The sequence below is a fragment of the Harmonia axyridis genome, chromosome 7 (genome assembly GCF_914767665.1).
Source record: "Harmonia axyridis chromosome 7, icHarAxyr1.1, whole genome shotgun sequence".
NCBI lineage: Eukaryota > Metazoa > Arthropoda > Insecta > Coleoptera > Coccinellidae > Harmonia > Harmonia axyridis.
In genome coordinates, this window is record NC_059507.1 from 14,809,246 (window position 1) to 14,823,402 (window position 14,157).

The 14,157-nt window shown below is 34.0% G+C and overlaps 1 protein-coding gene across 2 annotated transcripts; it reads right to left on the reverse strand.

The window, feature by feature from the left end:
• Nucleotides 1–2,338: 2,338 nt before the first annotated feature.
• Nucleotides 2,339–8,320, reverse strand: LOC123684371 (probable multidrug resistance-associated protein lethal(2)03659). Of its 2 annotated transcripts, XM_045623602.1 has the most exons (14): nucleotides 7,945–8,320; nucleotides 7,524–7,628; nucleotides 6,766–7,102; nucleotides 6,502–6,709; nucleotides 6,150–6,445; nucleotides 5,708–6,095; nucleotides 5,196–5,638; nucleotides 4,840–4,971; nucleotides 4,219–4,722; nucleotides 4,013–4,163; nucleotides 3,730–3,960; nucleotides 3,357–3,652; nucleotides 2,645–3,060; nucleotides 2,339–2,560 (listed from the first exon to the last, which is right to left on the reverse strand). In XM_045623602.1, exons 1-14 carry the CDS (start codon nucleotides 8,019–8,021, stop codon nucleotides 2,353–2,355), a joined length of 3,792 nt encoding a protein of 1,263 aa, XP_045479558.1. In that variant the 5' UTR covers nucleotides 8,022–8,320; the 3' UTR covers nucleotides 2,339–2,352. The 2 variants fall into 2 exon arrangements, with proteins under 2 accessions (XP_045479558.1, XP_045479559.1); XM_045623603.1 differs by lacking the exons at nucleotides 7,524–7,628; nucleotides 7,945–8,320 and adding an exon at nucleotides 7,208–7,433.
• Between the last annotated feature and the right edge of the window lie 5,837 nt (nucleotides 8,321–14,157).

Below are 14,157 nucleotides of genomic sequence, written 5' to 3' on the forward strand. Positions count from 1 at the left end.
AATTTTACATAGCATTTATGTAAAAACTTAATAGTAATAAAAATTTGTTTTAATCATGATCAACTACCAAATAGTAACGGCTGAAACAGTTCAATGATGTAGATTATATAGTCAGTTTTAAATTTCTGCTATAATTTTGCTGTAACAGAACTCGACAATTAGAATACCTGCAGACAGTAAACTGACAAGGGTATTCAAATTTGTTTCTAAGCATACTTTTTGTTACTAATAAACCGTATCAATAGACATGAACGGAACTTTCGAAGCCATTTATCTTCTTAAATAATTGAAATCAGACATATGTTCTCACAATGTGTTTACTTTAAAATTACATGACCTTTCATATGGCCAAGTTGGTCGGTGAGCTAATAAATCCCCTTGTATATCATATAACCTATGAAACTCACTTTTCACCAAAAAATTTCACGTTTATATTCAAACGGACCGCCTCTATATGAACCCCAAGATTCCCATTCAAAATTATGTACACGGTTTACTGCCTCATAGCCATGCTGTATAAATCCCTGAGGTGCGTGTCAATCTTATTCCTATAACATTCATATTTTATTGCATTTTCCGGCTATATTTCCCGTATTTCCGTTCTACGGGACCTTCACAAGGTTCTCATCAATTTCTGATAGGGTTCCTTCTTCCCTATTCAAATATACAGGGTGTCCCGTAAAGACCACGTCAAACCGAGGGAGAATGTAGATCAAAGGATAACCCACCTGCTAACACAAAATTCCCATTATAAAAGTCTTACCGTTTTCGAGATATTTTTTTTTTTTTAAAATAATGAATTTTTGCACCTTTCAATAGTTTTGCCCTTACGGTTGGTACAATTTTACATCTTTCTGGTTAATTTTTTCAGTAAAATATTGCAGAAGAATGACTCTAACGTTTACGTTAAAAACATCTTCCGAACATTTTAAAGGGAGGCTATGAGAAATATTTTTATTGGAAACTTTGGTTTTGTTCATGAAGTTTAGCCCATCGTAGTGGAAAAAAAATGTACCGAGCTACTGCTGCACATTACACCAATAAATTGTCTATTTGATAGTGATTTCAGAGAGGTATCACACAAGTAATTTGTTATTCGAAAAAAAAAGATATGGCTGTTTTTATCCAAATGGGTACGTTTCTGACAAAATCAAGTTTGTCAATTCTGTTGAGAAATCTTCGATGTTGCATTACTTAGTGAACAATGGCAATTGTTTACGTGCGAAAATATTACTCGCATAATTATTCACCTCAACGAAATTCAATTTTGCCGGCAAATTTTGGAAAACATCCTGCAGATCCAGATTTTTTAATAAGATCATTTGGAGCGACGAGTATATGAATCTTCACAATTTGCATAGCCGGAATATCATAAATCCACACTAGGTGAGAGAAGATAGATCACAATATCGATTCAAGATCAATTTATGGACTAGAATATTTAATGGTGCAATTTTGGGCCCGATTGAACTGCCGCCATCGCTGAACGCAAACAATTATTTGGAATTTTTAACCAACCAGCTGCCCATTTTATTGGAAGATGTGCCGTAGTCTGTGATTTCAACATGATGGATGCCCAGCACATCACGGACTCGAAGATACTGCACATTTGAATAGAACTAATCCCCACCGGTGGATTGGAAGAGAAGGTGAAATTTTGTGGTCTCCTCGTTCACCTGACCTAATTCCTATGGACTTTTATTATTGGGGCTGCCTAAAAAACAAAGTATACGCAACACCCATACGTGATGAAGCCGAATTGAGAGAACGCATCCGCAATTCGGCTTCACCACTACGATCGGCTAAACTTCATGAACAAAATAATCCACTACCAAAATTTCCAACAAAAATATTTCTCTTAGCCCCCCTTTAAAATTTTCGGGGGATGTTCTTAATGTAAACGTTAAAATCATTCTTCAGCAATATTTAACTGAAAAAATTAACCAGAAAGATGTAAAATTGTACCAACCGTAAGGGCAAAACTATTGAAAGGGGCAAAATTCATTATTTTCGAAAAAAAAAATATCTCGAAAACGGTAAGACTTTTATTATAGGAATTTTGTCATAGCAGGTGGGTTATCCTTTGATCTACATTCTCCCTCGGTTTGACGTGGTCTTTACGGGACACCCTGTATAGATATTTTTGCAAATTTTTTCCTCACTACATTTACTTCGTCTTTGTGATTATTATGAAGATTTGAATACCCATCACAGATCTTTTGTTAATTCTGTTCGCTGCTAGCATATTTTTAGTTTTTTTTATATGTTGTTCCTTATTCACTACATTTTATAATTATTTATTGGAACCATTTTTACTGGATGAAATTATAAAAAAAAATAATTCATAAAATATCATTTATTATTTTCGTGTATGATATCATATAACTTGCTAGTTTTATCCCTGAGTAAATCTTTTGGACTGGCAAATTCTATCAGTTCTCCAGAATCAATTAGCATTATTTTGTCATAATCCAATACGGTGCTAACACGATGAGTAATGGCAAGAACAGTGCAATCTGCGAATTGCCTTCTTATCAACTTTTGCATCATTGCATCGGTCCTGAAAAAACAGGTAGTGCTATAATTAGTACCTACTTTGTAGTATGTTGCCCCCAAAACTGGTAAACATTCAATATATACTTACTCAATATCCAAATTTGATGTGGCCTCATCTATCAAAATGATTTTATTTTTTCTTATAATAATCCTTGCTAGACAGATCAACTGTTTCTGTCCTATACTCAAATTCGAACCCCTTTCTATAATTATATCATCCAAACTATTAATTTCAGAAGACGTTGAAAACCATTCTACCTCCTTCAGGGACTGGTTTAAGATGTGGTCGTCGTAGAGTCCAAAAGGATCCAAATTATATCTGAGTGTTCCAGAAAATAGGACAGGGTCTTGAGGAATTACTGAAACTCGATTTCGAATAATACCTGCAGGAATGTCTCGAATATTTTTCGAATCTATCAGTATTTCACCATCAACTTCAACTAATTTCAGGATGGAAGCAATCAAGGAAGACTTTCCTCCACCAGTTCTACCAACAATACCAATCTGAAAAGATTTGCAACATCATAATCCGTCAGAAATACTCATATGACTTCTCATGGTAGGTCAAACATTACATTTTCACTATAAATTCAGCATCAATTGCAGGAGGTTGCAAGCCAAACAAATTATTATATTTTCAAAGAGATGAATGAAAACAAATTTTAATGACTATCGAAGTAACACACTGACAGCATCTTGAATGATCGTAAGGCTTTAAGACTCAGTAGGTCTGTCATTTCATACCCATAATGAATATTCAATATAAAAATTTCAATATATACCAAGAGTTATAACTGTACCTTTTCGCCCGTTTCAATGGTAAAATTCAATCCTTTCAGCACTTCCAATGACTCACCAAACTGCAAATTCACATTCTTGAAGTAAATATTACCAAGTTTTGGCCAGTCTTCTGCTATCTCAATATCTTTTATCGAAGAAGATTCTTGGGGTAGGTCATCATACTCATTTATTCGCTCTACAGCTACCAAATGGTTATTGGCTTGCACACACTGTATAATACAAAACTGTACATAGGTAGTGAATGCCATTGATTGTGTGATTGCTAGGCCAATCTTACTCCCATTGAGATGAATCTCTAAAAATCATCAAATGAATGTATAACAAAAAAAAATATTTTCTCATCCTATAGAATTTTGAAAATTATGAACTCACGTTCTTGCATGAAAAAACAGCTAATTGTTACGATCGAGATGAAAATAGTTGTAACAAACTCAACAGCAAAACTAAAGGCATGAGTTACAGTATCAAACATATAACAACTGCTGGTGTATCTATCTTGGTGTCTGCTGTATTCTCTTTCCACAACACTTTGAGCATTCACTGCTCTTATAGTTGATAAACCTTGTATAGTTGATCTTACTTGTGTAAGTAAAGGACCCATAACTACAAAATTATTGTAATAGATTCATTTCCTAGAGAAAGAATGGAAACTCACGATTTCCTTCTATTCGCTTTATATTTTTGGATGTTTTGATGAAAACTTTTATAAAGTGGCTGAAGATGGCTATAAAGGCAAGTACCACTATGATCAAATATGGATTCACGTATCCTATTAGTAGTATTCTGGCGAAGATCCCAAGTACAACCTGAAAGGCAAACCACCATCATTGAAATATCAGGGGTATAATCATTAATACTTACTATACCTGATTCCAGTATAGTCCGTGGCAGAATTTCATCAACAGCTCCCAAGTCCTTAGAAAACCTGCTCAAAATTTGACCTATATCAACCATCTCGAAAAAAGTCATCTTACTATGAATAACCATATGAAGCATTTTGTTGTGCAATGTTCTCGAGCTTCTCATTACCATCATCACGTAGGATACAGCACGACTTATAGAACTCACCAGAAGCACGAAAAGAATGGTCATAAATATGAAAATGTGCAAGTATCTTCCCGAGATAATAATCACTTCCTGGCCCAGTGTGATGTTGAAAGGATAATCTTTGGTTTCTTCGCTATGAGTCCAATAACTTATGAAAAGGAAAACGGAGGATTCTGCAGTTTGTGTCATAATGAAAACAAGCAGCACTGAAAATATTATGCATGTGTTATTTCCACTTGTTAAGTATGCGAAAAGATCAGATTTTTTCTTGATTTCAGCTTTGCTTGATTCTCTTATTTCAGGAACTCTTTCACTTTTCTGAAGATAAAAATCAAAAATTATTTAATTGAAAAATAGGTAGAAAGATATATAGCCTAAACAATCCTTATTTTAGTTTGTTTTGTACTTTCTTAGCATAGTTTATTTAAATCTAACCTTCATTTTTAAAGTTTCTCCTTGCTGCTTTTTTATCTCCTCATCTTCTGAAATGGGCTCATCCAGATAGTCAAGGGAAAGACTTCCTTCTCTCTCCAATTCACTGTAAGTACCTTCCTTCTCTATTCTTCCCTACAAAAGTAACAGTTTTCCTCCTACTTGACTGAAAATTCAGATACAGGAGCCCTTCTTAATTTCAGTCATCGGTCTTGTAATGCAAAACGCAATGTTTTATTTTATGATTTTCAATTTAATTGAATGAGAAATCGACAAGTCTTCAAAGCATTTGAATGTTGAGAATTTCTATCCCAAAGTAAACTAATGAAAAAGGACAAAAAGTAAAAACATAAACTCACAGAGTTGAGAATTACAATTCGATCACATTTCCTAAGGTGATTAACGTTATGTGTAACTAATAGTCTACATTTGTCCTTCAAAAATTTCAACATGCAATCTTCCATCAAACTTTTGGCTACACTTGCATCCACAGAAGATAGTGGGTCATCAAAAAGGTAGATGTCAGCATTTCTGTAGATAGCTCTGGCAAGATTGATCCTGGATTTTTGTCCTCCACTTAAATATAGGCCACTGTCCACAACAAGTGTCCTATCGTTTTCTGGCAAAGCATCCAAATCAGTTTTCAATCCACAAATTCTGATAACTTTCTCATATCTTTCCTCTTTTAATGGTTCATCGAAGAGTATATTTCGTTTGATGGTATCATTGAAAAACCAAGGATCTTGCGATGCATATGAAACTGATCCATTGAGTTGCAAGCTTCCTGATTGCAAGGTTTCACCTGAAATATTCCATTAAAATCCATTTCAAGTTTAGAGAAGCAATAATGAATTATTCTCTTGAGTATTACCGAGAATTGACAGAAGTAGTGTAGATTTTCCACTACCAACAGCTCCAGTTATACCATATAACTTGCCATCCTCAAACTTCATATTAATATCCCGCAAAATATAATCCTTCTCCTGATATTTTATCAAGGAGTCCTCATCAAATGGGCTACTAGGTTTGGTACTATTTATGAGACTTTTGTCGTACCATATTGCATTAAAATCTTTGAGTATGACTCTTGATATTTCTTGAGTGTCAAATTTTCTCTGGACTAGAATTTCATTTTGCAGAAGGAATTCATTAACCCTTTTAAGAACTTGGTATAATTCTGTAGCTTTAGTTACAGACAAGGGAAACATAAGTGTTATGGCAAAATTGAAAGAATAATAATACATAATAAGCTTGAAAATCTGAAATCATAAAGATAAGTAAATATATATAAGGGCCGATTTCCGAATATTTACCTTCGATGCAGATATGTCCTCTCCTAGAATCACCATAGATAGCAGGGCTAAGAAAACTGCTGTTATATTTATGAACGATTGCAAGGAATACAAGATTCCTTTAAAATATGTTACTTTTTTCACAATTTTCATTTCGATGTCTCTGGAGTTCTGCACCGAACGACAAAACGGTTTTTCCCATGCATACATTTTTATACCTTTAATGCTGGTTAATATTTCATTCATGAATCCCATTCTTATGTCAGTCTTTTTTGCAATTTTGTTCCTATGGGACCCAATCCAATGCGCAAAGTAACCTATTCAAAAAAGAATTGAACACTTATGAGGTTGTAAGTCTACACATAATACTCACTTTGGAAAATCATATAAAGTATGAACCATAATACTCCAATCAATCCGGAGATACCAACATCATAGTAGAGCAAATTTAAAATACTAATTAGAAATAGTGGTGACCCCCAAACATAATGAACGTAGTTTGAAGATCTATCTAATCTACTCAAATCATTTGAGATCACATTAAGTGCATTAATATGGGAAGATGTATTCATCTTCAATATCTATAATAATGTGAGAAATTAGAACTACATTATGTTTTTTTTTTGGTGTTACTCACTTTTTTGTGTATACATGTAGAACATGCTACTCTGATTTTCAAAGCTGTAATACTGCTCGAAAATTTGTAATGGACTGAAACTATGGTACTCATAAAATTAAAAACTATCAATAGAAGGATATTCCAATAAGCTTCGGATCTGGTGATGATACTTTTAGGACTAAAGTAACTTAGTATATTGCCTAATAAGAGAGGTAGTATGATTCTTGGAATTAGAGATAAAACAAGCAAGAAACAATCCTTCAGTATGTCCAACCAGAAGAATCTTAATAAAACAACAACAATATTCGGAGTTTTCCCAATTCTATTACATTCATCGGCATGGTACACCCATAAACTAAAAAAAATTTGTTTTCAATAATAATTTTCAAATTTTGACTCACGTATTATAAATTTTAATTCAATTTTGATTGATAATAATGATAATGATTATTTCGCTCACCGTATATGAAAAAGATCGAATAAACCTTAAATATATTCACCTTTCAATTCAATATTATACTCAAAAAAAACTGACAGGAAAAAGAAGAAGTAACTGCCAAATATGCAATTTAGTTATTTGTACAGTTTTATGAACAGACAAGTTTATCTGTTCATAAATGTACAATTGTACAATTGAACACTGAGCGTGTTTGGGCTGCTTAATAGTTTTTCTTCATTGAACATTTTTGACTTTTATTTGCGTACTTTGACGTTTTACATAAATTTCAAATGAACGTCAGTGAAGATAATAATATGTAAAATGTTGTTATATTCACCTCCAAAGTTTTTCTCCTAATACTTCACTGCGATGACCATCTAATGGCTTATATAAATTTGAAATATTCCAATACTGTCCCTTCTTGAAAATATCTAAGGTATACCTGTGAAAAAAAAAATTTATTCGAATACACACAATATTCCAGAAAGTTTCTTAGGAATAATACAAGTATCGTAAATTGAAAGTCTTCGAATGTTCGATGTTCTAAATGAATAACATCAAAACATTTACATGTAAGTTCCAATGAAAATAATATATTATATTTTATCTTATTAAATTCGAATTAGATTATCGATTTTATCCTTACTTTGATGAAAATACACAAAATTTGGTAGAAATTAAGTTAAGTGTTTTCATGTAATGAAAAGCAGATATAATTGTCAAATCAAATGATGATATTCACCTAATATAAAACTTACGTGAAAAATAATACTGAAAAGAAACTGGCCTTGTTTCTAGGATTTTGAATGTCATCATTGCTGTTCTTCTTCATCATAACACAAAAACATCATTACTGCTCTATTGTTAAATCTAATCCAAGTCTACGTTAGACAAGAGAAACAGGACGTCAATATCAATCCATTTAAGAACGTTGAATGTACATATTATAACAATGAGTGCACTGGTTGTTATCAGTCTAACGAATGAGATAAACTATTGAATACGTTTTTTTGAGGTTTATTGACTGATAATCTGACCACTGACGATTGAAATCAATAAATATCGAATTTCCATCATAATATAAAAATGATTTATGCCAATTGTTCGAATTCAAATGAGGTAAACTATTCTTATCGATACTTATAAATCGGAATTTCAACAACTTATTGAAGCGAATCTGTGAAAATTGCTGAAAATATTTGACAGTTCTTTCCAATGTCATTTTGACATGTTGAAATATTCTTGTTGTTAAGTAATTTTTTCGTTGTTAGTAAATTTAATCAGGAGTCGAGCTTATAGGGTTTTTGTTGGCGTGTTCAACAAGTGCCATGGGTCGTACATCGCACAGAAATAGCTTGTATTTGTTCAACTAAGCAGCAAAGTAACAGGCCAATTGAAAAGTCCCCGGTCTACCATAGTAAAACACATTTTTTTGGCAAAATTCGATTTTATTATTCAACATAGTTGCCTCAGAGGGCGATACAGCGATTATAGCGATCCTTCAGCTTTTCGATATCATTTTTGCAGTACGATTCGTCTTTGGCTTCAAAATAGGCCTCAGTTTTGGCGAATATTTCTTCATTGGCGCTGAATTTCTTTCCAGCGAGCTTTCTTTTGAGGTCTGACAGAAGGAAAAGTCGCTGGGGGTCAGATCTGGCAAATACGGTGCATGCTGAAGTAATTCGAAGCCCAATTCATGCAATTTTGCCATTGTTCTCATTGATTTGTGACACGGCGCATTGTCTTGATGAAACAGTACCTTTTTTTCTTCTAATGGGGCTGTTTTTTAACGATTTCATCCTTAAAACGATCCAATAACGCTATATAATAATCGTTGTTGATGGTTATACCTTGTGCATCCCAGAATACTGATGCCATAACTTTGCCAGCTGACTGTTGTGTTTTTCCTAGTTTTTGATTCGGTTCATCGTGTGCAGTCCATTCAGCTGACTGATTGGACTCCGGAGTGGAATGATGGAGCCATGTTTCATCCATTATCCCATATCGAAGCAAAAATTCAGGTTTATTGCACTTAAACAGCTTCAAACACTGCTCAGAATCATTAATACGTTGTTGCTTTTCTTCGATTGTGAGTTCGCGCGTTACCCATTTTGCACACAGCTCTCTCAGGTTCAAACATTCTTGAATGATATGATGTACACGTTCAGATGATATCTTCAGAATGTCTGCTATCTCGATCAACTTCACTTTACGGTCATTCAAAATTATTTTGTGGAATTTTTTGATTTTTTCGTTGGTGTCAGCCACTTTTGGGCGAGATTCTGCTTGAACTGTATTTTTTACCTTCAAAAAGCAATATTTTATTAGCACACGATTTTTTTTTCAAATTACAAAAGTAGCTACAGTAACAACGCAATATCTCACAAACTAATGGTCGGACTGCTGTCAAATTTTGACACGTATCGTTTGAAGTTGGTACTAATTGAAAATCATATGGATTCAATACTAGCACCGCGATCTATGCATCAGACCGGGGACTTTTCAATTGGTCTCATATCATATCCTGTATACAATTTCCAAAAACACATAATGGAGCATTCTATATTTCTCGTAGCTGCATGTTCTGCACGCATAACCTAAAAACCAAAAACTATAGTATTTCCTTTCTGAATATAAATCGAGGAGCACTAATTTTCAACACCTTGCAGTTATCTTGTGCTCATATCTGCTACTTTTAATTTCCGCAAGAACGAAGGAAAGAATAAATCTTTTCGCAATTAACTTTTAACAGTTTTAATTATCTGCAGTCAAAATTTATGCTACATAGAGTCCCCGAAATAAATTACTCGTGCCCAAATATAAAGGGTTTATCGTTCCACTTTAATTAGAGAAAACCTTAATTTGATACAACTTTTAGTCTATTCCGCCACCTCGACTTTAGATAAGGATAATTTATTCTTGATAATCATGAGAAAGTTCTGTTCATATTCTTCGGATTTCCGTCAGAGAAACTTTCATTCATGGGGGTGAAACGAAGGCAATTATGGGGGATGAACAACACTTCATTAATTAGAACCCGCATTGTGGATACAGGGTGAGAAAATAATTATGAGTTTTGATTGTATTCGATTGGAATGAGAGAATGTCTAATAATTATGTGAGTACAGTGCGTACTAGCTCTTACTCTGTTCTCTTCATTTTCAACCCTCGAAACAAAATGAATATTACTCATTTTTGTTATCGAAACAACGCATTTTGGTTTGTTTCTGTGTTTTCCGAAAATCACTACTCTACTCAGTTAGAAATTGTAGTTTTCGAGTGCTTCTTGGTTTTCATTTTAGGTATAGGGTTTGCTTAAGCAGCCTTCCTCTTTTTATAAGTAGCATCTCCTGAAAAAATAAAAACTATAGGTTGTAATTTGAAAATCTTGAGTTTTGATAAATTTGAGTTTTCCAAGTTCATGTTTTTCTCATAAACACCCTGTCTAACCGCAAACAGTCTTATAATACTAGATACGTATTGGTAGAAAAGGTTTTTTCGAAAAAACTTCTCCTCGTCCTCGTCGCCACCTAAGGAATACTATTAACTCATAAACCGTTCGGTTTTTACCCAAGTTGAAATTGGCCATCAAATAAGCTATCTAATGAGACAATAATAGACTGAGTGTGCCATTTGAAATGAGAAAGTAGTGATCTGTTTCCGGTATAACTGGAAGTTGTAGAAATCTTAAAATATTTCAGGGTAAAAGATCATTGACCCAAACTTCGGCATACAAATTTTCAGCACAAAACTGTGATTAGTTTTCCATAAACGTCTAATAGGCCATAGCGGTGATTCACCCCTGTATATTAACTTTTGTTAAAAAAATATAATTCTCTAACAGTACAGAACTTTCAATGGTTACGAACGATACCTACATCAATATATTCTAATGATTTGTATACCAATATCCCAAAAATATGGATTGATCGATTTGAAAATGATCAGTTAGTTGTAAGACCTTTCAGGCATTGGCCACAAGATGATAAGCTTTTGCACTCTCAGTCATGAGTAGTATGTCTACATTCAACATATCTACGCGACTGATTATAATGCAACCTTGATTCAAGAAATGAGCAAACCTAATATCAATATATGTAGCTCCTAGACTTCTTTCGATAGTTTCTGTTGGATCTGCGGAGTGATCCATTTCATTTTCAGAAAGGATGAAACACTAATCACTTTACAAGTTTATATTCAACAATTTTCTGCACATAAGCAGAAATTTTCACAATGATTCAGCTTCATTTTTGAAAATATTTGAGTTATACGGTAATCTATTAATCTTCTGAGAGAATAGTTCAATGTGGAAAGGAAAGTATGATATTAATGATGGAGAAAGCTATCAGCGAAATGGTCGCCATGGCTACGGTTGCAGCGCAATATCCTTTTCATGAAATTTTCCATAACCCATTCTACAAAATTTTCACAAATTCTGTACTGAATTTTAACAATTTTTACGCGTTATTGAAGTGTGTTTTCCCATTTCTAGTAATTGCCTCAGAGTAATAAACATAGATTGAGGGAACATAATATGTTCCCAATGTGAATCAATGTTTCATATCAACCCAAAATATATTAAGATGAATACCCCCCCCCCCACGATTCAACCAGAAAGGAATGAAAAATTATGTGTATGGCATAAAAATCCGATAATAATCTAATCACTATTTCGCAAAATGCAGTGTAGGAAGTGGATATTTGACGTAGCAAAACGATTAACAGCCTACTCCTTAATGTTCTAGTAAATAATTTTCCTACGCTTTAGCGCAAAGTGTAACCTTGACTTCGGCATTCGGAGTTTCGATTGATCTTGGGAAATGCTGGAAATTCGTGGGTTTGCAATTCAGCGCATTACTTCCCGAAAGCAGAGCCTTTAGTTTTAACCTCAGAGTAATAAACGTAATAAAAGAGGGAGCATATGTCATTTTCAGTGAACAAATTTTGTCCCCAACATGAACTTTCAAATTTGACATGAAGCGCGCGGAAATGAAAACATAGTGATACAATATTTAAGAATGTACTTCTTATGTTCCATAGTGAATCAACTTTCCCTATTAACTCAAAATATATTCAGATGAATACCTAAATATATAAGAAATTCAGAAAACAAACTTCAAGTGCGCCAAACGACGTGAAACAACTGATGACACTAGGAGAGCAATAGTTGCCAAACCTTGCATTTCAGCAGGTAGATACAGAAAATAATAAATATTCTGCATACTATAAATTCGACAATTAGGAAAAATATCGGATTCCAAATATTCAAATTTTCATAATATTCAATTGAGAATAACCCAAATGAATATATTTCATTTAATATAATATCCATTCATAACGATATGGTAAAATTGTGGATTTGAAAATATATAACAATCTGACAACGTAATCTAACCATGTTGTGGACATGTAAAAATTGCGTATACTCCCTCCATCTATGTCTATTACTGTATGGTAATTGTAATCGCGTAGTTTTTACTTGTCAAATTTGAAAGCTGCCCAGATACCAAACTTATCAAAATGAAACCTTTGGAAAACCCTGTATTATTTAGGAATATATTTTAGTTCTTAGTGATTCGGAAATAAGTATGGGGCAAACATTAAGATCAAAACGTCTTGACAAGATCTTACCACCTTCTCATGTTGCAAACTGAAGCTATTTTACGGACACCCCCCCAGATCAACATATCGGATCTTATTCAAACCAGCAAAACCCATTGAACGGAGCAAAAGCCGAAGATACAGAGAAACACTCAATACTATCAAAACAGCCGGCGATAACAGGGAGCATTCGAAATGATCCCTGAATGGAATTCTCCAAACAATACTACTGGGTGGGTTCCCACGTCGAATAATATGACCCTCTGTCTTCGCCAAAACAGATTTCTTGAGCGGTAAACTCCTTCTATAATTGCTAGGTTGCTGTCTTAGGTGCTGTGAGCCCTGCAGTTATGCCCGCGTTTATTTGCTTTGATAGGATCCATGATCCCTGAGCTATTGTTCTACTCAAACTGTATACGAAATTAGATTATTAATCTTACCTTGACGGTTGTTTTGATAGGGTTTAGTACAAGGTAATGCTATTTCTCAACTTTTTTTTACAGTGAGTATCAGTTACAGGGAATTATCTCAGACCGAAATATGTTTATTGTTGTCGTTGATTATTATAATCTACTCTATGAATTGTCCTAATATTTCTTATTGTTCCCCGAATTTTTCTCTAGACGGAAATATGTATGAATGATGATGACAAAGGCAAACAATTCAGCAAATTTATAAATACCTATTTGAGGGGATGGATTATCAAATAAGTCTGAAAATTACTAAAAATGGATTGATAAAATCGATGAACACAAATAGCCCGGGAGCCAGTAACAGATATACATGACCAAGTTCCTCTCCAACGGTAATTAGTAGAATGATCAGATAGAATCAGATAATAGTAATAAAAAGTCTCGTGAACGTCAGCTACGACTCTGCTGGGGGGAAGAGCGGCGGCAGCCCCCCAAACACGAAGAAAAAAAATATACATTCAGTCATTTCCTCCCAACTGAAAATTTGTCAAATTCTAGCTAACCCAATATCTAGACGAAAAAATAAAATCAGCTGGCTATAGCATAGTGTATTATACGTCAGCTGGTGCCTCAAACATGAAAAAAAAAATATTTTCAATGACAGCTCTGACAGCGACTCTGATAATGAATCAGAGAGTGCCACACTCGCGAGATTCAGTATCAGAGTCGCTGTCAGAGCTGTCATTGAAAATATAATTTTTTTTTCATGTTTGAGACACCAGCTGACGTATACACTATGCCAGCTGATTGTATTTTTTCGTCTAGATATTGGGTTAGCTACAATTTAACAAATTTTCAGTTGGGAGGAAATGACTGAATGTATTTTTTTTTCTTTGTGTTTGGGGGGCTGCCGCCGCTCTCCCCCCCAGCCGAGTCGTAGCTGACGTTCACGAGGCT